General features: G+C 39.1%; 1 protein-coding gene across 1 annotated transcript in view; it reads left to right on the forward strand.

Moving 5' to 3' along the window:
* The window catches only part of Sptlc3 (serine palmitoyltransferase long chain base subunit 3), a 111259-nt gene that overhangs the window by 22647 nt on the left and 67445 nt on the right, over window positions 1-21167 (forward strand). Inside the window, exons 2-4 of the mRNA XM_036184305.1 lie at window positions 3303-3488; window positions 14163-14317; window positions 14913-15061. Coding sequence (XP_036040198.1) covers window positions 3303-3488; window positions 14163-14317; window positions 14913-15061 — 490 coding nt within the window. The remainder of the gene's footprint in view (window positions 1-3302; window positions 3489-14162; window positions 14318-14912; window positions 15062-21167) is intronic.

Raw genomic sequence — 21167 nt, forward strand, 5'->3', positions numbered from 1 at the left:
ACACACACACACACACACACAAATAAAATAAAATAAAAAACAAAACCAGCTTCTATGCTGAATGCAGAAGAAATATTCTGACAACACTTTGTATTCCATGTCATTCACAGTGGTTCATTTTTCTGCTCAGACCTCTCTCAACTGCTGTAATATACACAGAGATGATCCCTGTGTTATCTCTGAAGAAAAGCTTTAGTGACAGCTCTTGGTCATTGTGTGCAAAACTGCGTGCATTCCTCTGTAAGGAGGACAGTGAGCTTCACTTTCTCTCTAGCCCTCTGGGATTCCGTTGACATTTTACCATTCCGAAGTGGATCTCATGGTTAGACTTCCTGCCCTGGTAGAGTGAAGCTTTCACTTGTGCCTCCTCCTTGTCAAATCCCTTCTCCTAAGGCCTGACAGAGCAGCACACTGGAGTGTGCTGTGTTCCATGGGTTGCCTCATCTTGAAAGCAACTTTCCTTGAAAATGGTAGGAGAGGCTACAGAATTCAGTTGATTTTAGATCCCCCTTCCTCTACGTGTATGTGTGTGTGTGTGTGTGTGTATGTGTGTGTGTGTGTGTGTGTGTGTGTGTGTGTGCACGCTCGGGGGCGCACTGAGGATCAGTTACAGGGCCTTGTGCATGTTAAGCACAAGGGAACTATGCCTCCTCCCTCTCACTCTCCTCCTGCCACATCCCCAGACCCTAGATCGGAACAAGAGTGTGCTCATGAGATCTCCAAAATGTTGTGTTGGTTGAGGTGTCTCATGTGCTCCTCACTCAATCTTCTTTGTTCTAACTCTCAAATACTCTAACTCTCAAATTTCTAATTAACCTTAATCTACCGGACATTTTCCTCAGCTGCTGAAGACACTCCACATTTCTTTACTTAGATGAAAGCACTTTGCAGCTGGGTGATGGTGGTGCACGCCTTTAATCCCAGCACTTGGGAGGCAGAAGCAGGTGGATCTCTGTGAGTTAGAGGCCAACCTGGGCTACAGAGGGAGTTCCAGGACAGGCACAAAGCACACAGAGAAACCCTGTCTCAAAAAACAAAAACAAACAAACAAAGAAGCACTTCCCCTGTACTATTGTCCAGCCCATCACCTTTACCTCCTATTCTTTACCTCCATTCTGCTGAACAGTAACAGCCTTGTCTCATGTGCCTTCAAGAACTTTAGCTCTTCCTCCTCTCCTATAACCCCTCTCTCCATCTTTCTCTCTACCTCTCTTTCCCTCCCCCTTCTCTCCACCTTCCTCCCTCTTCTTTTTCTCCCTCTGTCCCTAAATCTTTTCATCCATCCCTCATTAAATTGTATCAGATAAAATCCCAGCAACAACTGGCTGATGAAAATGATTCACTTGGTTATCTTTTGAGCAGCCTTATACACAATGGACCATTGCAACTTCAATATCCCAGTCCTTTACCTCACCCCCTTGGACCTCCCATGCCTTTCTCTTTTCTCACATTTGCTAGCTACTTAGGAGACCCTCCTCCACATCTTCCCACATTTTGTTTTTTTTATCTTCCCCAAATATTTCTCTAAATCAGCATCTTCAATCTTATACTCTCATTTGTCATCTCTCTTCAGGAGATAACATGACAGCTATTGTAACATCCAATCAGTGTTTATGTTATAACAGGTCATTTGCAGATATTATCTAATTTAAGTTTCAAAACAAACATTCTTACTCTCATTTTTCATTTGAGACATTTGAAAACCATAGAAATTAAGACACTTATACAAGGTCACACAGTTAGTGAATAAAAGGACCCATATTTGAACCCAGGCTGTCTTCTCCACCATTATTTTTCACTCCTCATCAATACTGGTCTACAGTTCAGACTTCTTCAGGAAGCCACTTCTGATCATTCGGTAAAATATGATCCCCTTAGAGTCATCCTGTGATGATTCCATTTTTCTCTACATTATGATGATTTGTAACTTCCACACCCATATACTATTTTGTTATTGCTCTTCAAAAGAAATACTGTTTACTGAATTTATATCTCCTTTTGTGTTAGCCTCATACATGCAAAATCGCTTTCAATAGTGCTGCCAACATCAATGAAAAAGAAATCATCTATAGAGGTGTATCCTCCTAGGATACCACAATATCCTGTTTATTTCCAAATTTGATCAGAGTACAGGTAGAAAGCAAACCCTAGGGCATCACACATATGAAAGAGCATTCTGAAGAACATGGCTTAGAATACAGCAATAGTATATTCAGAGAAAAAACTTATTAAGCAAGGCTTTATTCCTCATCTACTTGCTAGAGAAAAGATCTCATATTTGCAAACAATTGTCCAGCCCTAGATTTGAAAATCCCTCCTGACTGGAGAGACAGCTGAACAGTTAAGAGCATTTGATGCTTTTGCAAAAGACTTCATTTCAGTTCCCAGAACCCACATGGCAGCTCATAATCATCTGTTACTCCAGCTCCTGAAAGGCCAATGACCTCTTCTGGCTTCTACAGTCACCAGGCATGTGTGAGGTGTGCATACATTCATGCAAGCAAAAACACTCATATGTATAAAATTACTAAACAAATCTTTAAAAATAAAATCATCTTGAAAGAAAAAATAAAAATAATTTCTAACAGGTTTGACTGACTTCAGTTTAATAAAGGAATATTCTATCTTTTAAGAAAGAATTTGTAAAACTGGGCATGGTGGCACACACCTTTAATCCCAGCACTTGGGAGGCAGAGGCAGGCAGATCTTTGTGAGTTCGAGGCCAACCTGGTCTCCAAAGCAAGTTCCAGGAAAGGTGCAAAGCCACACAGAGAAATCCTGTGTCAAAAAACCAAAAAAAAAAAAAAAAAAAAAAAAAAGAATTTGTAGATTTCCAATGAAATAATATAATAACGAAACTATTGGTATCCTAACTATTTTATCCATTAATCCACTGGACAAACATCTATAAAGCTAGTGCGATAGTGCGAGCAAGTTAATGTTACAAAAATCGAAACCAGTTGATGTTAAAAATTTGTGTAGCTTTGCATCTTTCCTGGAACTCTGTAGACCAGGCTGGCCTCAAACTCACAGAGATCTGCCTGCCTCTGCCCACCAAGTGCTGGGATTTAAGGCATGTGCCACCATTGCCTGGCAAGAACATTTTCTTAAATCAATTATTTCATTATAGATTATAAAGTAAATTTATGTTTCTGTTTATCCTTGTCAATTATCAAGTTCCAATATTTTTCAATTAATTTTAATACTTTTAAATGTGTTCTTTAAATTTAAGAAATCAAAAGTTGGCAAATATAAATACCATATGTTTACTGCTAATCTTGGATTTTCTTTTGTGTTTTCAGCAAAATAAGAAGCCACATTTTTTTGATAAGCCCATCTTTGAGTCCTACCCGGAGCCACCACTGTATGTCTTGGTTTTTACTTACATGGGCTATGGAATTGGAACCCTGTTCGGCTATCTGAGAGACTTTATGAGAAGCTGGGGGATAGAAAAATGCAACGCAGCTGAAGAGCGAGAACAACAAAAAGTACGTATGTTTGCCCCCCCCCCGGATCTGTGCCCATGTCTACCCTTCTCAAAAACAGCGACTTAGGTACAGAATCCAGAAAGAATAACATGCTCAAGAACCATTCAGCATAAATTCCATTCATCTCCACTCACGAAGCTCTACCTCCTGTGTATCTGTGGCCTTGTTTTTTCACATTTAATAGAATACTATTAATTGCCAGGAACACAATTTAAGTTTTCTTGTTCATTATAATATTTAACTTACATAATATTTCCATAACATATATGATAGAAGATCGTTTTAATGATGAACAAGCTAATGTGAAAGGCATGGATGAAAGCAAAGGTGCCGAGGAAGTACCTTCCTCTGGTCTTCTAGATGTACTATCATTTGTGCTCTATTCCGAAATAAGAACATGTATCTGAGTGAAATGCGGCATTTCTACTTCATCTGGGTTAGGATTTCTCAAAATTTGCATTACCTACACATCTCACTAGATAATTCCCCAGTTTGGAAAACAACCCTGGGCATTAAGGAATTTAAACAGCATCCCTGGCCTCTACACACTAGATTTGCCATTAACACGGACTGAAACACATAGTGATGATCAAGTCACTCTATTTAGAACCATTTACCTAGATATTTTTGAAAATATCTATATTGCCTCGCTTCTATACTGAGCTAGATAATAAACAGATATTAGATTATACATATACTAGTTCTTTGAGAAGTTCATACACATTTTGATCATATTCACTCCCTCCACCAACTCTTTCCATTTTCACCCCCTTCCCTACCCATCCAACTTTGTGTCCTTTTTTTCTTTCTTTAATCCAACAAGTACAAATTCTGATGCCCAAATATTCGTGGATGTATGGCCTTTCACTGGAGCATGGTCAACTTACCAGAGACTACACTCTAAAAGAAAACTGACTTTCCCTCTCCCAGAAGCTATTCACTATCAATAGTTCCTCAGCTACCAGTGGGACTTCATGCCATACCCTCTCTATGTTGGCATTTGGTCTACCTTGACTTTGTACAGATCTTGTGCATGCTGTGATATCATATGTGTAACTGCCCTTGCTATGTGTGGAAGACACTGTTTTCTTGTAGTCATCCATTCTGGTTGTGTTTTGTTTCTCTATTTGTTTGCTTGTTTGTGTTGGCCCCTTCTTCCCCAATGATCTCTAAGCCTTGAGAGGAAAGAGTGCTGTGTAGATAATACATCTAAGGTTGAGCATTCTACAGCCTCTTATCCTCTGCACCTTGGCTAGTTGAAGGTCTCTGTGTTAATCTCCATGTACTGCAAAGAGAAGCTTCTCTGATGAAAGTTGAAAGAAGCATTATTCTTTGAGTATAATTTAAGAATAGGAGAATATCAGGACAGACACAGTCTCTACCTTCAAAGAACAAACCATAAAAGAAGATGCTGACAAGAAGCATTCATGATATAAGTAGAGGGCACTAGGAGAGGGAAATAGGGGAGCTTGGAAAATTGCCCAATCTGAATGTGGTACTGAGAATAGGCTCCTGGGATGAACAAAATTAAATTATTAATGTGGAAGAGAAAGTGGTAAGGCAAAGGGTTGGTAGAGGTCCATGATGGTCCAGTGTTGTGGGTAGTTGTTCCAGCTTTGACCTTGAAGCACTGCCTCAGTGAGGCAGCCAATAATTGCCACACCTACCTAGGACCTGCCCCTGGGGCATGGCTGAGATGGGACCCCTTAAGACCCAAGATCTATCCAGGCTAGCCCTCTTGGCTCCTCATGATCCTAGATGCTAGATGACAGACCCAGTAAGAGTTCTCCAGAGAACCCTGCACCTCACCTCTCCTGGATCCTGTAACCAACCTCTTTACTGGCTGTAAGTTACCCCAAAATAAACCTCCTTTTAACTACATGGAGTTGCCTTAACAAATTCCCGCATTAGTCCAGGAATAAGAGCAAGTGTTGTCATATTCAAGGAATGAAGGACTTCCAATGCTTGAGTATGAGGACAAGGACTGTGCGTAAGGCAAGTGGGGTCAGACTATAATTGTCTTATAATCCATGAATGTTTATTATGAGAAAGTATTGACAGATTTCTGGCAGAAGAATGCAGATTTGTAGATTTAGAAAGATTATCCTCTCTACACTATGAAAAATAGGTTACAGAAAGATGACACTGATACAAAAAAAAACCTTGGTGAGACAATGGGGCTGGGACCAAGGTATTGACAATAAGGCAGTGATAAGAAATAAAGCCAAGAGATGTTTAAGAAGTAAGTATTACAGTCAATCTGATTTGGAGAAACAGAGAGATAAAGACCATACCTAGAGTTTTGGTGTGGGCAGCTGTGCAAATGTTATCATTCATTGAGATGGGATATAGAGAAGGTTGTCTTAAGTGCAGAGCAATTGATTCCTCTTTAACAAGTCTGGCTTGTCAAGAACTAGCAGCTGAAAACCTAAAGGACCTCAGGAGAAAACCCTCAAAGTGGATCTTGTGGCGTCTCCCATGCTAGTCTTCAGCTGGAAATGTGTAGCCAAGGCAAAGAAGTATACAGGATCTCCAGGGCCATTCCAGAAGAGCAAACAGAGAAAAGACAGATGAAATGAACTTCAGAGAACTGGATAGATGTCAGAGATGGAATTCTAATTCAAGACCAGGAGGGCAGTGACACTGAAGAAGACTCACAGTTGTTTAGAAACTACTTCTTCATGAACCGTGGAAGAGGTTGATCACATGAAAACGGAGCTGCTCATCAAGAGATGCAGACAGAAATCAAGTCTCGGTGGCTGAATGCATCTAGAAAAAAAATAATAGAAGGAATACCTAATAATTTCAAGTTTCTCCCTTGGGCAGAGACACTGGTGGCAATGTCACAGTCATCACAATGAAGTAGTCATATATTAACAATGATTGTCAGCGGGGCGGTGGTGGCGCACGCCTTTAATCCCAGCACTCGGGAGGCAGAGCCAGGTGGATCTCTGTGAGTTCAAAGCCAGCCTGAGCTACAGAGTGAGTTCCAGAACAGGCACCAAAGCTATACAGAGAAACCCTGTCTCAAAAATTTGTCTGTCTAGGAGCTCTGTGGGTGGAAAGCCCTGTTAAAACCATTCTGAACTGAAGTAAGGGCACTGGGCCTTCAGGATTTTGCATTGATAGTGGTTGCTATCAGAGACTTTAGTGGAGGAAAATTCCTTTCTGGCCCAGGAAATACTTAGAAAGCTATAAAGCCCCAATTTGTTCAGCAATAAGAAGAATGGATGATTCATTTGGTCTCAAATGGCGGGCTGTGAGCATCACATAGTAACCTGTACTTCAACTTTTGTCCCCAGTGTTACAATAATTGCTTGACCACAGGCATGGCAATAAATAATTCAGTAATTTACATTTCTTTATAAAATAAATAGTTTTCAGTCTGTTCTCTATGAAGCAGATTGATGCAATATATTCTCCTTAGTAACTATAATTTTTTTGTTTTGTTTGGTTTGGTTTTTTTGTTTTGTTTTTGTTTTTTTGTTTTTGGGGGTTTTGTTTGTTTGTTTGTTTGTTTGTTTGTTTTTTGAGACAGGGTTTCTCTGTAGCTTTGGAGCCTGTCCTGGACTAGCTCTGTAACCAGGCTGGCCTCGAACTCACAGAGATCCACCTGGCTCTGCCACGCAAGTGCTGGGATTATAGGCGTGCACCACCACTGCCTGGCCATAACTATGATTTTAATATTTGTTACTTGTTCCATTTGAGCTCCTTTAGAACCTTTTGGAGTAAAGGGTTATAATGATTAATGACTATATTCTTTGGAAGTGATTAGTCTTCTCAATCCTGTATTCAGTCTGACCCTTGATTTTTTTAATGCCCTGATTCTGTCAATATCCTTGCCTTGTATTAACAAACTATCTAAACCATGTTTTGAAGACTCTTCATCAAAGTATGTAATAGGCTATTTTCCAGTGACCTATAGTTCCTTTAGTGAAAATGAGCATTTTTGTATTCTAAACACCATCACTTGTGATACTTAGCACATGATCCCCTTAGAAGAAACCAGCTTATGGGCAAAATAGCTTCAGAAAAGGGAGCACGTTCATTAATTGGCAATGGAGATGATCCAATGTTTTCCTCAAAAAAACTGTAAATGGATAGCTTTATTTTTCCCTTTTCCTGATTCATAACCAAAAATATAAGAACGCATTAACTCAGTTTTCCTATTATTTATCCCACTTCTCCATTCAAATGGAAATACTTCTTCTCTACACCTAACATTTGTTTGCTTTTATGCCATTTTGATTTCTTACACAAATGCCCCCAAATTGATTCCAAAACATAAAGGCTCTTTTATTTGTTTGAATAAGGATATCCACCATAGGCTTAGATTTGAACACTTAGTCCTGAGTTGGCGGCATTGTTTATGGAGGTTTATTAGGTGTAGTCTTAATGAAGGAAGTACATCATTTAGGGGAAGGCTTAAGAGCTCAGAATCTCACCCTACTTGCAGTTTGATCTCTTTCCTCCATTCTGGGTGGGTCAAGATGTAAGCTTGCAACTTCCTGGGCTTGCTGCAGTACCTGCCACTTACTGCTGGGCCTCTTGCCATGATGGAAGTTTATCCCCCTGGAGCCATAAGACAAAATAAAGCTCATCCCTCTGGACCCATAAGCCAAATTAAACTCTCTCTTCCTTAAATTGCCTTGATAATGATGCTTTATCACAGTAACAGAAAAGTAATTAAGTCAGCTTTGATAATCTCTTTTCTCTGTACTAACAGGAAAAAAAGAATACAGATTTCCAAACCACATTCTATGATTACAACACAGGCTCAGGACTCTTGGTAAAATTATCAGTAAACTCAAAAAAGAAAAGGACACTAACTAACTTGGTATAAAACGCTGTAGTTGAAACACTGTATGTCTAAGTCATATTGATACTGATCAAGTACATCCTGGGCATCTCTGGCTGCACCCACTTGAAACAAAGAAAGTTCAACAAGTGGCAACTGTATAAACTTTTAAATAAATGTTCACATTTACACAAATTATAATTTATCCTGTGTCATCTATATTAAGAATCCTGAAACAATATCAGGATGGTCCCAAAGAGGCTTTCTCTTGAGCAGTATGAAGGATGTAGAGTACTCAGGTAATATGGCAGACAGGGGGCTTAGGTTCTGATCTTACTGTGTGGACCTAGGAGAGATTCTTGGGGTACTTCTAGGAACTGACTATATTAGCCTTCAGTTTTCAAGACAGGAATATTAAACTATGCTTTGTAGCCCCGATTATTCACTGAAATCTAGGAATTTTAATAGAAACCCGTTGTCTGGACTTTACACAAGAACTCACTGATTTAACTACTTTGAGGTAAAGCCTGGATAAAACAGTACGGAAAACTCACTGGGTAATTTTACTCTGCAATCAAAGTTGTGAGTGAATGCTTCATAAAAACACTTCTCTAGTTTGTGATGTATACAGAGTAAGGGGTGGTATTCATAATCTAATGAAGATTCCATGGCACCAAGATCTTTCGTTTCTAAACATAATCACAGAAGTCAATACCTGTTATTCTAGAAGCTCTCCCTAGGAAGTTCAGCCACCACCAGTCCTCAGGTGGTGGCAGCACTGTCTCTCATTGTCCCTAGGTGCTCATCTCCTTTCACATGTCCAGCTAGGTACCATCAATCCCAGGAAAGGTGGCCTATGTATGCTTTACTGAGGTGTTATTTTTTGAAGTTCACCATCAATGACTAACAACTGTTGATAGGGACGAGTCAAACCTGAGCACACATCTGATTCGTTTGGTCTGTCCAAACCATTTGTCTTTACCAGCTTTCTCCCTCCAGTTACCTCTAGCAACTGTACCCCATCCCATCCATCAAGGCCTCAATCACAGATCAGATTTTAAGCTCTGCTCTTGCCTAGGAGGGCTGATTTCCCTTGACATTCCTGGTAAATAAGTTCCAGGTGGTTGAGTGATATCTGCCAATCACATTAGTGTATTTAGCCACTGCCTCTTGAAGTGACCCATTCCTTACATTTTCTTCCCTCTTCAAACCTCCAGTACCTCTTGACTCTTGACATTCAACAATAATCTATTGCTTCCTATTTTATTGAGAAAGCAAAAGAAAGTGCGAATCTACATTCTTACTTCTTCATCCAGTGCTCCCAGTACATCTCCCCCTCCAGGCCTCTGTCTTCTACAGTTTTTCCCAGATCAGTAAATGGTGACTCTGAAAGTCCAGGGGCTCTGCACAAAAGCATCTACGTCATCCTTGATGCTGCCTTTTCTCTTGCACCCCAAGTCAAATCTGTCAGTAATTGTTTATCACCCTGTGTTCAAAATATGTTTCTCATCAGATGGCTGTTGGTTTTCTGTTTTGTTCTTGTTTTTACCACTCATGCTGCTGGAGCTCTGTCCAAACTACTATTTTCTCTTACCAATGAACTCACCAATGCCCATCCTTTACCTTATGATTGCTTCTCGGCAGACAACCAATATGATTCTTTTGAAACCCAAGTCAAGCCACATCCCATCTTTGTCCAGTACTAGTGCCTGTCCAAGTCACTAACCAAAAAACAGACCTGGGGGAGGCTCTGCAGAATGTGGTCCCCTTTTTTGTCTCTAATTCATCTTCTCTACCATTCTCCCTGGGCTCACTCTATTTCAAATACTAAGACCTCCTTGCTCTTCCTTAAACTCTTTCTGTTCATTCCACTTATGTTGGGGATTTTAATTTCTATTTTCTTCTTTCTGGAATTGTGGTGATATATTGTGTACTCTCATAAAATTTGCCTGAAGATCAGAGAACAGAACAAGTTACTAGATTAAACATAGAGGCCAGGTAGTAGAGACACAAACCTTTAATGCTAGCACTCGGGAGGCAGAGATCAGTCTGGATCTCTGTGAGTGCAAAGCCACCCTGGGGACTACATGAGATTGACTCAGTCTAGGAGAGAAACAGAGCCACGCAGTGGTGGCGCACATCTTTAATCCCAGCACTTGGGAATCACATACCTTTAATTCTAGTGCTTGAGACTTCATGCCTTTGCTTGAGAAGCACACACATCCTTAATCACAGGAAGTGATGGCTGGCCAAAGAAATGAGGTATATAAGGCATGAAGATACAGGAACTAGAGGCTTTTTCAGGCTGAGGAGTTGGTGAGGTAAGAGATGTGGCTTGTTCCTTTGTCTCTCTGACAAATTTTATTAGGCAAATTTTATTAGGGTATACAATATATTACCACATGGAATCATTTTCACTTCAGTATCTGTATAGCTCACTCCTGCCTCACCTGTAACTAAAACCAAATAGACAGCAAGATGGCTCAGCAGGTAAAGGTACTTGCCACCAAGTCTAAAAACCTCAGTTAGTTCCCTGGGACACACAATGGTAGAACCAAATCCTTCAAATAGTTCACTAACACACACACACACACACACACACACACACACACACACACACACACTATAAATTTTATAAATTTAAGGTGTCTGTTTGTGAGGGGGGGTAACTTTAGACACAATAGAAATCACTAGCGAGTGAAAAATCTAATCTCCTCATAAGGCTTGGTTCCATGTATCTTCTGCCTCAAAAGCAAATCCACTCTTCTAAGGTGAAGATTTTTCACACTTGCATCTGTAAGAGTATGTAGATAGGCTGGGGAAACAACTCCAAAAATACGAAAGTTCTAGTATACCTTAGAAAATGAGTTCATTAGTAAAATCAGATTTCAACTTTCTATAGAAAAGTCAGCATTTTGATTATTGTTCAGAATTATTTTGGTTATTCTGGGTTTTTTTTTGGCATGTTTCCAGATGAAATTTAAGATTTATGTGAAGAATTGCATTGGAATCTAGATAGGAATTGTGTTCTTTATGTGAATCACTTTGGTAGGATGGCCATTTTTATAACAGTAATCCTAATTCATAAGTATGGGATGTCTTTCCCTCTTCTTATAGTTCTTACACTTCTTCAATGTCTTAAAGTTCTTTTTTATTCTAGTCTTTTACTTCCTTAATTGGATTTATTCCAAGATTTCTTCTAGGTTAATATTAATGAGATTTTTTTTTCTTGATTGCATTCTCAGTGTGTTTGAAAGCTACAGATGTTTTTGTATTAATTGTATATCCTGTTATTTTTCTGAATGTATTTAGCAGTTGTAGAAATTACCCAATAAAGTCATTAAGGTCTTTTATGTGTAGAATCATATCATCTGCAAATAAGTGTAGTTTTGCCTCTTTCTTTCCTATTAAACACACTTCATCCCCTTTTCTTTTGTGGTAAGAACATTTAAGTTTTTCTGTTTAATCAAACTTAAAACACACAGTGCATTATTATAAATATAAACACCATTCTGTCCACTTATTCTCTAGAACTTACATATGCTGCAAAGCTCAAACTCTGAACTAGTTACAATTCCTAATTTGTGTAGTGATGTTTTCTGACATTCTGTCACTTTTCCTAATGAAGCTGTATCTTTGACACTTGGGAAATCTTCATTTTAAACTTATCATATAAATTTAAAGAAAATAAAAGAACTGGCATAATGAAGAAGGATCAGTACTCTTATTTATATATGGTTCTAGGTAGAATTCACTCTTTCCTACACCATATCCCCAAAGGACTGTGTCCTCATTGTCTCTATTACACTGAGCTCTTTATGTCAGCAATACAAAAAAAAAAAGCCAAATGACAAATCAAATCTACAGATAGATACAATAAGTCCTATCGCAAACATTCTGTCTTTGAAATGATAAATTTTCATTAGACTAATTTGTAAAGCAAGGAACAGTCTGAAAAGTTATAAAATCAAAGAGGAAACAAACTGTATCTTTTTTCCTGTTAGAGCATGAAAAGATGCTATGGCTCATCACATAAACTCATAGATTTTTATAACAAGAACTATATCACGGCTATTAGAGAAATCGAGTTATTTGAAGTTGTCAAATGTAACCAGCAGAGTGGCAAATTTTCATGCAATAGGAAATTCCTTCCATGCGTATTTATGAGCATTCTTTCCTACACAAAATCATAATTTCCCCCTGAGGAATCCTGTCATTTTCATCTAGCACCAAAATGTGAAATAACAGAAAGGGGTGTTGTGACTGAGGACAAGCACTTGCCATCAAAAGTAGCATATTCTCTGCATTTTTCTCAGAGTCAACTAACTCAAGGAGTGAGTAGGCAAATCAGCAGCAGAGAGAGATGTTCCACAATGGCTTTCCCAGGGTCTTTTCTCAGGAAACAAGCTCCATACAATAAAGAAGAGCAGAGAGGATGACCATGACAATAACAATGAGAAAGCTTATTCCCAGTTATTCAGCACCTTCCCATAGGCTGTAGGATAAAGGTCAGTCTCCTCAGACACCTGTACAAGTCTCCTTTGTTCTATGCCTACGTGACGCAACAGCCTTGTCCACACTGTAGGAAAAGTTAGAAGGTAGGAAAAGAAAGGTACTCAGAGGCCACGTGAATATTAACATTGGCCTTGACTTTGAATGAGGTGAATTCTGAACAAAGGACAAGAAGATATACCCGATGGCTTATTCTCACTCATTCTCCTCAAATGCTCTCTATTTCAAGCAAACAAATCTATTCACATCGTGTAGCCTCCTTCTTTATCCTTGCCCATCACAACTTTATTCTGCCTTACCGCCACTTACAAAGTTCTTTTTCCACAAAGTCTCCTCATTTCTTCCAACAAAGTTGTGAATCTCTCTCCTGCTCCAGTGTTGTGAATGACCAAAGCACTTGGCTCAGGCCATAGTTCTGACTTTTGTGTTTTCTACCTAACACCAACTATTATGAGCCAAATGACAAAATCATAGATGCTCTGTTTTTAACTTCAGCTTATTGCATACCTTTACCTTCATGGGTGACATTTTGTACAGAAACATAAGCTGTTACTTCTCCTACAAGAGGGGCCTGGTCCCTCCCAAACCTTGTCAGCTGAGTTCTTGGTCCTCAGCATGTCACAGCTCTTTGCCAACAGGCACTTCAAATTCTTTCCTCATATCACTATCAAGTTCCTCATGATTAGTGAAGACTCCTACCACAGTTCACATCCACCTGTTTTTCCAAAAGCACAATGCAGGAGGGTATTTAGGTTAAAAAGTCAATACTAATATCTCAACTATTTTTCCAACTGAACTGCTCAAGTATCAATACATCCCAACCCTGCAACTAGAATAACCCCTTTTGAAGGATAGTAAAGAGACTCCTTGTCTGCCATTTTCTCTGGAATTGAGCTACCACCTTTGTTATCCCTTTTTACTTAGCACCACCAACGACTGAATCTAGGACCTTCTCTATAAAGCCTACCAAAGAGATGCCTCACGAGCCACTTGATTCTACTTCTTTTCTAGCAGAGACCCGTTCAATTGTTGAGACTAGTTTTGAATATACTCTGTAACATAGGCAGGCTTTGAATTTGCAGTCTTCCTAACTTGGCCTCCTAAAAATCTGAAATTACAGACATGTGCCACAGAGCTCGAATTTATTTCCACTCAAATTAGGCATGGGTTCTTTAATCATGGAGGCCCCACAGTTGTGTGAGCTCCATCTGCTCCCCAATCCACCTGTCCTTGCCCAACAGAAGATCTCTTTATGAATTAACCAGGTTCTTTCACTTCTCTTAGATTTCAACTGCAAATAAGATCTTTTTTAAAAAGAAAGAAAGAGCAAAGCTAACCTTCCACCCCCACTTCTGTCATGACAGGATTTTGTGCCGCTTTATCAGGACTTTGAGAATTTTTATAAGAGGAACCTTTACATGAGAATCAGAGACAGCTGGAATCAGACCGTCTGCAGTGCCCCAGGGCCCTACTTGGACATAATGGAGAAAGTGTCTGAGGACTGTAACTGGACATTCAGGTGAAGCACCCAGTTGCGGGGGGGCCTGATGGGTAAACACTCAAGGAAGTTCTAGCAAGGACACCAGTTACAGATCTGAAAAACCTAAGGTGTGGATGAGGCTCATCTTCACCTGCTTATCCTTTTGCAATGGTATGGTGGAGGAAAAGTGATTAAGTTGCCAAGGAGGCTTTTTTAACATTATAATTAAGGTTAGACCTGAGTCAGCAGATACACAGCACAGAGAGCCAACTTGAAAGAGCCTTTGTCAACTTCTTTTTCAAATTGTACCTTCCTGCTTTCTCAATGGTGGACTCAGTGAGGACTTTTTTTCTGTAGAAGGTTTGGTATCACCTTCAACCGGAACTTAGGTGTCATAAAATCAATGAGTGAAAAGCAGTGCCTGGTAATGCACTGGGCACCAGGTCCTTTCACTAATCTTGTGCCTCACTTCACTATCAGGTTATATTCCTCTAATAAAAAAGAACACTATGCCAAAAACAGCACAAGTTAAAATGGAAAAGACAATGTGAGGCTTGATCAAACTGAAGTCTTTGAGGCAATAGAATATCAAATGAGACAGCACTGTGTGTTCACTTGCTTATCTTCCTACAAGGTATACTGGAAAAGTTCTCAAAGATGTCATCAACATGGGCTCCTACAACTACCTTGGGCTTGCAAGCAAATATGATGAGTCCATGAAGACAGTAAAGGATACTTTAGAAGAGTATGGTGTAGGTGTGGCCAGCACCAGACATGAAATGGGTAAGTACATTGATTATTTTGGAATTCTGTCCTATTGAGTCTCAGATTCTGTGACAAACCACAAGAATATATTATAGAGATACAGCTGTATATTAAAGCTATACTTTGACTGGCCAAGGGTCTGTCAAAAGGCAAGCCATTTATTATGAATATTTTATGTTATCCAGCTTTTAGTATTTCAGCTTCTGTTATGAAATTTTTGCATGCCCAAATATTTCAAGACCATTTGGAAAATAGTTCAACTCCTCAGACCTGCTGAATTTCTAGGTAACTAATTCCCCTACTGAGCCTAGGGGACAAGCCTAGCTGGGAAGCTTTGTTTCTTGTGCTAAGGAGAAACTCAGACTATCCCCCATACTTTAAACCTAGTGGCTCTCCAGAGCAATTGATTGAGAACAAAAGAGGTTTTTACATATCAAGGTAGAAGGTAGGGTGGAGCAACATTCCTGAGGAGGCAGAGAAAGAGAAACAGGTGTTTTCTGTAGAGGCAGACACAACAGCATGACCAAGGGAGAAGGGTTTCATAGATGATAAGGCAGAACTCTTGTAGAGTTCATCTGAGCCAGGAGTAGAGAGCAAGTAGAGATGGAGGGTGAAGATGAGGCTGGAAGCTTAAGAGCTTAATGGTTAGCAGGACTATGAGAGGACAGTAAGTGAGGGAACAAAAGAACTGAACATCAGGACAGAACTGAAGCTATACAGATAGGATTTCATCCTAGAAAAATAAAGTTGATGGACAAGGAGCTTGCTTCATCTAGATTTATTCCTGCCCTGAATGCCTGACAGAGCTGTAGCTGAATAGATAAAATTTTGTCTTAGAGGAATAAAGTTAACAGACATAAGAACATAGTATATGTAGATTTTTTTCCCCTAAGATATCCCATGCTGGACATAGTGTCTCCCTGGTCTCTGGACAGTCCATAAGATTCATGGTACTACATATCAAATCAGATACATGTTGATATTGTATACTTCAAATATGATAAAATTGAAGAAGAGGGAGGAGGAAGAGGAGAAAGGAAGAAGGGGAAAAAAGAAGAAAAAGGAATGTCAGTCATTCTGTTTTTAATCACAAGGTTTTTAAGTATGTGCTTAATTCTTCTGAACACATCAAAATGGATCTTTCACAAGCAGACTTCTCAAATAACAACTATCATATCTCCTTCAGAACATCCTTTTTCTTTCCTTACCCTCATTTTTTTCCTACTGACATTCATCACTGATTAAAATAATCTTGCTGTTGTATGTGTATAAGCATGTTTCTACTACTCAAATGTAAATATCCTGAGCAGAGGGATTGGCCTTCTGGAATGCTGGGGTGAATGAATGGTAGGTGAATTACTGAATATGCAAAGTGGAGCACATTATTTTCTTCTCTTTCAGGAAAGAAAACAACTTTTTTTCTCACAGAAAGAGTAAAATTTATGGGAAAGAAATGATACTTCAGACAAAAGCATAGTGCATACACTTGATTTTGCGAAATGCTTTACAACTCTTCATCATGTTGGGGGTTTTATGTAACATCTTATTTATTCCTTAAGAGTTCCTGTGCTCTGGGCAGCCTGTGTGGTACTATTCTCATATTCTGGAGAAGAAAACTCAGGATTATGAGATATAGGTGATATCCTCTGCAGAATTAATAACCCACCCCACCTCTTTTTTTGTTTGTTTGTTTGCTTGTTTGTTTTTTGAGGCAGTATTTCTCTATGTAACTTTGCACCTTTCCTGGAACTTACTTGGTAGCCCAGGCTGGCCTTGAACTCACAGAGATCAGCCTGCCTCTGCCTCCTGAGTGCTGGGATTAAAAGTGTGAGCCACCATCACCTGGCCTCAGTCAGCTTCTTTACTGTCTATCTAGGTAGCAAATGCAGGATTCACCAGCTTGACTCAGGCCTACCTAAGATCATAGGCAATCTGATCAATGACATTTACAATTAATGTGTAACAAATCACAAGCCCCTCTCAGATAACTATTTGACAGATTAATAATAGTGACTTGTCATTCAATACTGCTAGAGTCCATGTGCTGGGAAATCAAAACAAAGAACAATTCTTCTAGGTAACACTGAAGAGTACATTATACTATGCCATATTTCTCACAGATACAACCAGAGGCCTACTCATTTGAGGGTCACTAAGTAATCCAAGGGCTCTCTTGTCTGTACTTATGAAGTTAAGGGTAATGTTTCCAAATTTATCCTGACAAAAAACAAGAATCAGAATTTGTGACACAGGAAAAGTATATGAAATTATAATTCTGGTATCCATAAATAAAGTTTCACCCACCACTGCCTCTAACTCCTTCTAGTGCCCTCCACCTATCTCCTTCACAGCTTTGTGTCTACTTGAGTCAGAATAGCCATCATCAGGAATACACATGACAATAAATATTGGCATGGATGTGGTAATGGAGCAATGCTCACATACTCTTGGTGAAAGTGTAAACTAGTGCAGCTACTTTGGATATCAGTCAGGAGGTTTCTCAGAAAACTAGAAATCAAACTGCCATACAACCCAGCTCACTACCCCCAGGCATATACCAAAGGACATTATATCTTACTACAGAGATACTTTTAGATCCATGTTCAGTGTTTCTCTATTTACAATAGTGGAATTAATTTACGTCTATTAACTGACAAATAGATAATTAAATGTAGAGTGCATAGATAATAGAATGTTACTTGGATAGAAAGAAAAACAAATGCATAACATTTTCAGGTAAATGGATGGAACTAGAAAAAAAAATTATTCTAAGTGCAGTAACCCAGTCTCAGAAAGACAAACATTATATGTTATCTCTCATATGTAAAATCCAGATTGAAGTATTTCTTTTGTATATTTAATTTTGAATACATGTGGAAACCAGGCATTAGATATGGAACCTTGGGGGCTAGTGATTAAGGAAGGAAACAAAATAAAATGTGGGTAAAATGAAAATAGAGAGAATCCCAGAGACAGAAAGATTCAAACATGAAAGTGGGTGGGAGTGAGAAAAGGAGAGAATGGGGAAGGCTTAACTGAAATGAAAATATATGAAAAAGAACTATATAGAAACCTACATCTTGATAGTAGAACACAGGTGACATGAAAGGACAGTGGGAAATACTCCAAAGTTAAAGGTTTAAATGAGTGTGAGGGGTGGGAGGTAACAGAGAACAAAGAATAGGAGGTAAGTTAACCAAAACTACAGGGAAAATTGATGAAAACCCATTGGTTTATAAGTTAATTTTTTAAAATATAGTGTGCTTTTAAAGAAATTGGAATAGATCTATTCTGCATGGTGGACTGTGTTGCTCCCAGAAGGCATGAATTATTAAATGAAAATCTCAGTCCTAGGCAGGGGATTTCTCTCTGTGAGTTATTAGTTAGGGAGGCCCCCAAGGCACCCAGAACAATACAAGATAATGCCATTGCTTTTAGTTACCCATCAAAACTAAATGGTAAGACCCTATTGCTGAAGATACCACTTAGTATGGGATTCAGGACATCATATGAGAAATCAGCCTTGACTGTTAAGAAAACTCATTCCCTACTGGCTAAACTTCATAGTGCTGGGAGTGTCTGAGCACACTGATGGGAGAGAAAAACATCAGTGGTCTCACCCGCCACTAGGTCCTGGATGCTACAGTTTTGTTCCTCTTTTTTGCCAGCAATGAGGATTGAATCCACAGCCCTCTGCATGCTACACACATATTTTACCAACTGAGATATGTCCATAACCCCATAATTTGATTTTCTTGTTTAAGAAATATATTCTAGAGGCCCCCCACACACACACCACAGGGGTTACTATGTGAGCCAATAAGCATATTAATTTAATATTTCACTGCCTGTATGTATATTAAAATGCCATGATTATATATAAAATTATAAAAAGTAATCTTCTGCAAGATAGTGTCTTCTATATATGATAGGCAATTGAACTCATGAAATCTCAAAAACATGGTTGCGTAAATAAAACCTGAGAAACAGACAACACCAACTGACATTCTAACAAGGAGGGGAAAATCTCTGAAGGCTCCATCCCTAGATAAAGATCTACAGGAAACTAATGGCTAGAAGAAGAGGAGATCAGTCTTCCCTGGGTTATCCAGTCCCAAAATACATATACATACAAACGACATCAAATAAACTCAGCAAGTTGTGTACATAAATGTGTGTGTGTGTGTGTGTGTGTGTGTGTGTGTGTGTGTGTGTGTAAAATAATAATAACTAAAGAATAAGAGGCCATGAAGTTGAGAAGAAATAAAGGGGAACCTTGAAAGAGTTGGAAGGAAGAAAGAAGGGGGAGAAAATTCTGTCAATACAGTACTTACATATGAAGTTCTCAAAAAGTGAAAAAATAAAGAAGAGAAATAAAAGCATGAAAACATGACGTGAAGGACACATCATTTTGTCAATTTCATGGTTCTTCTCTCATCAGAATCACTTGCCATGAAAATTTGTCACAGTTGCACAACCATGCTTTCCTTAGACACTTCCTTCACTTGCATCACTTTACTTGCATCATACTCTAATTATCTACTCTTGCTTTAATTTAAAAAGATGTGGTGAGTGTTTTGTTTGTCCTAAGTAGGTGTGCAGGTGCAAGTGGCTTCTGCTGTTTGTCTCTGAATGCAGGAGCCAGGCAAGGGATCTAGGTTCTCATCTTGCTCTGAATGCTTAACAAAACGTAAAGTCAATCAAGAGGCAAAATAACCCCATGAAATACAAATAAAAAAGTCTTCTGTGGGATGCCTAAAGCTAGATTCCTTTGGGCACACAGACTGATGCTGGGTTGAATGCCAGAATCCTCAATGCACGAGGAGTGGCACAGATGTGAACTGAGAGCACAGCACCATTGGAACAGACAGATGGGGAGAGCTGGCAGGTTTTCATGGTAAATACACCCTGTGCTGAGGCCAAGTCTAGAAACAGTCTGCAAACAGGCCATTACGAACCAAATGTGACTAGTCACAGTTAGGGAAATAGCCTCACATGTGAGACAGAGGAATAATTGATAGCTGTGAAATGGACTTCTCAGTTATAGCCATACTCATTGTTATCAATCAGTGTTAGTATGTCAGTATGAAAGTCAGACATCTCTACATTTTGACTGAGGGCGAGCCAGTCAGTATCACTGAAAATCCAACAGAAGCATGTAGCCCATGCCCAGAATGTTGATTATTTATCCTGAATCTACTTTTTATTCACTTAACTTATGGCAATGAACTCAGTGTTTGGCATCTGAAACTATCACTTAGTGAGCTGGCAAGAAGATAGATCCAGTTTGTATTTATTCTTTTATTCACAGAGCAAATTTTGGTATCCTGCTGGATAAATAAAGCATCAAAGTAATAACAGGAGTCAATATCTACATAACACAGCAATCTGTAGAGGCGCTGACACTAGCCAAATAGAAATGATTGTGCATTTGTTTGTTCCTTCAACTAGGACTATAGTTACACTCTATCAGGATTTACAAAAGACAGCACTTCTACACCAAAGACAAACTATTGAATGTTGTTTCTCAAACTATCCAAGTAGTTGGACCACCAGCTGCAACCTGACATCTTTACTGGACTGAGGCACAGCTGGGTGTCTGTAAAAAGGAAGCGCATCAATTTTCTAGTGACTTCTTTCCTCTCTGAAGTCATCCTTCATTTTTAAGGATAATAAGAAACCAGCACTTGATTCATTCAAAAAAGCCATGTTTTTATTAATCCATAAAGAATCACTTATATTGGGCAACCTCTCAAGACAGTCTTCGGCACCTGCAAATCCCACAGTTGCTTGGCTGTCTGTTTGCCAAGCAGCACATCCCACGCCATCCTAAGGACAGTAGTGATTCAACTCTTGTAACTAAACAGGTGGGATAGCAGGTTTAAAAAAAAAAAAAACAAAGGTGGAGATTTATCTTAAGTATCTGTTCACATACACCTGGGTGATTTGGTTGTGACAGAGTTATTCATTTGATCCTCTGGGCAGGAACAATTTATGAGGAAAGTTAGTGAGTTGACTAATTTAGGTACCTTCTGTTTTTAAGCAGCTTCTCTAAATATTGATATTTGCTGCCTAGTTACCTTGTTGCTTTGGCTCAGTGTAGATCTTTGATCTTCCTAATTTC

This window comes from Onychomys torridus, chromosome 4 (genome assembly GCF_903995425.1).
Source record: "Onychomys torridus chromosome 4, mOncTor1.1, whole genome shotgun sequence".
Lineage (NCBI taxonomy): Eukaryota > Metazoa > Chordata > Mammalia > Rodentia > Cricetidae > Onychomys > Onychomys torridus.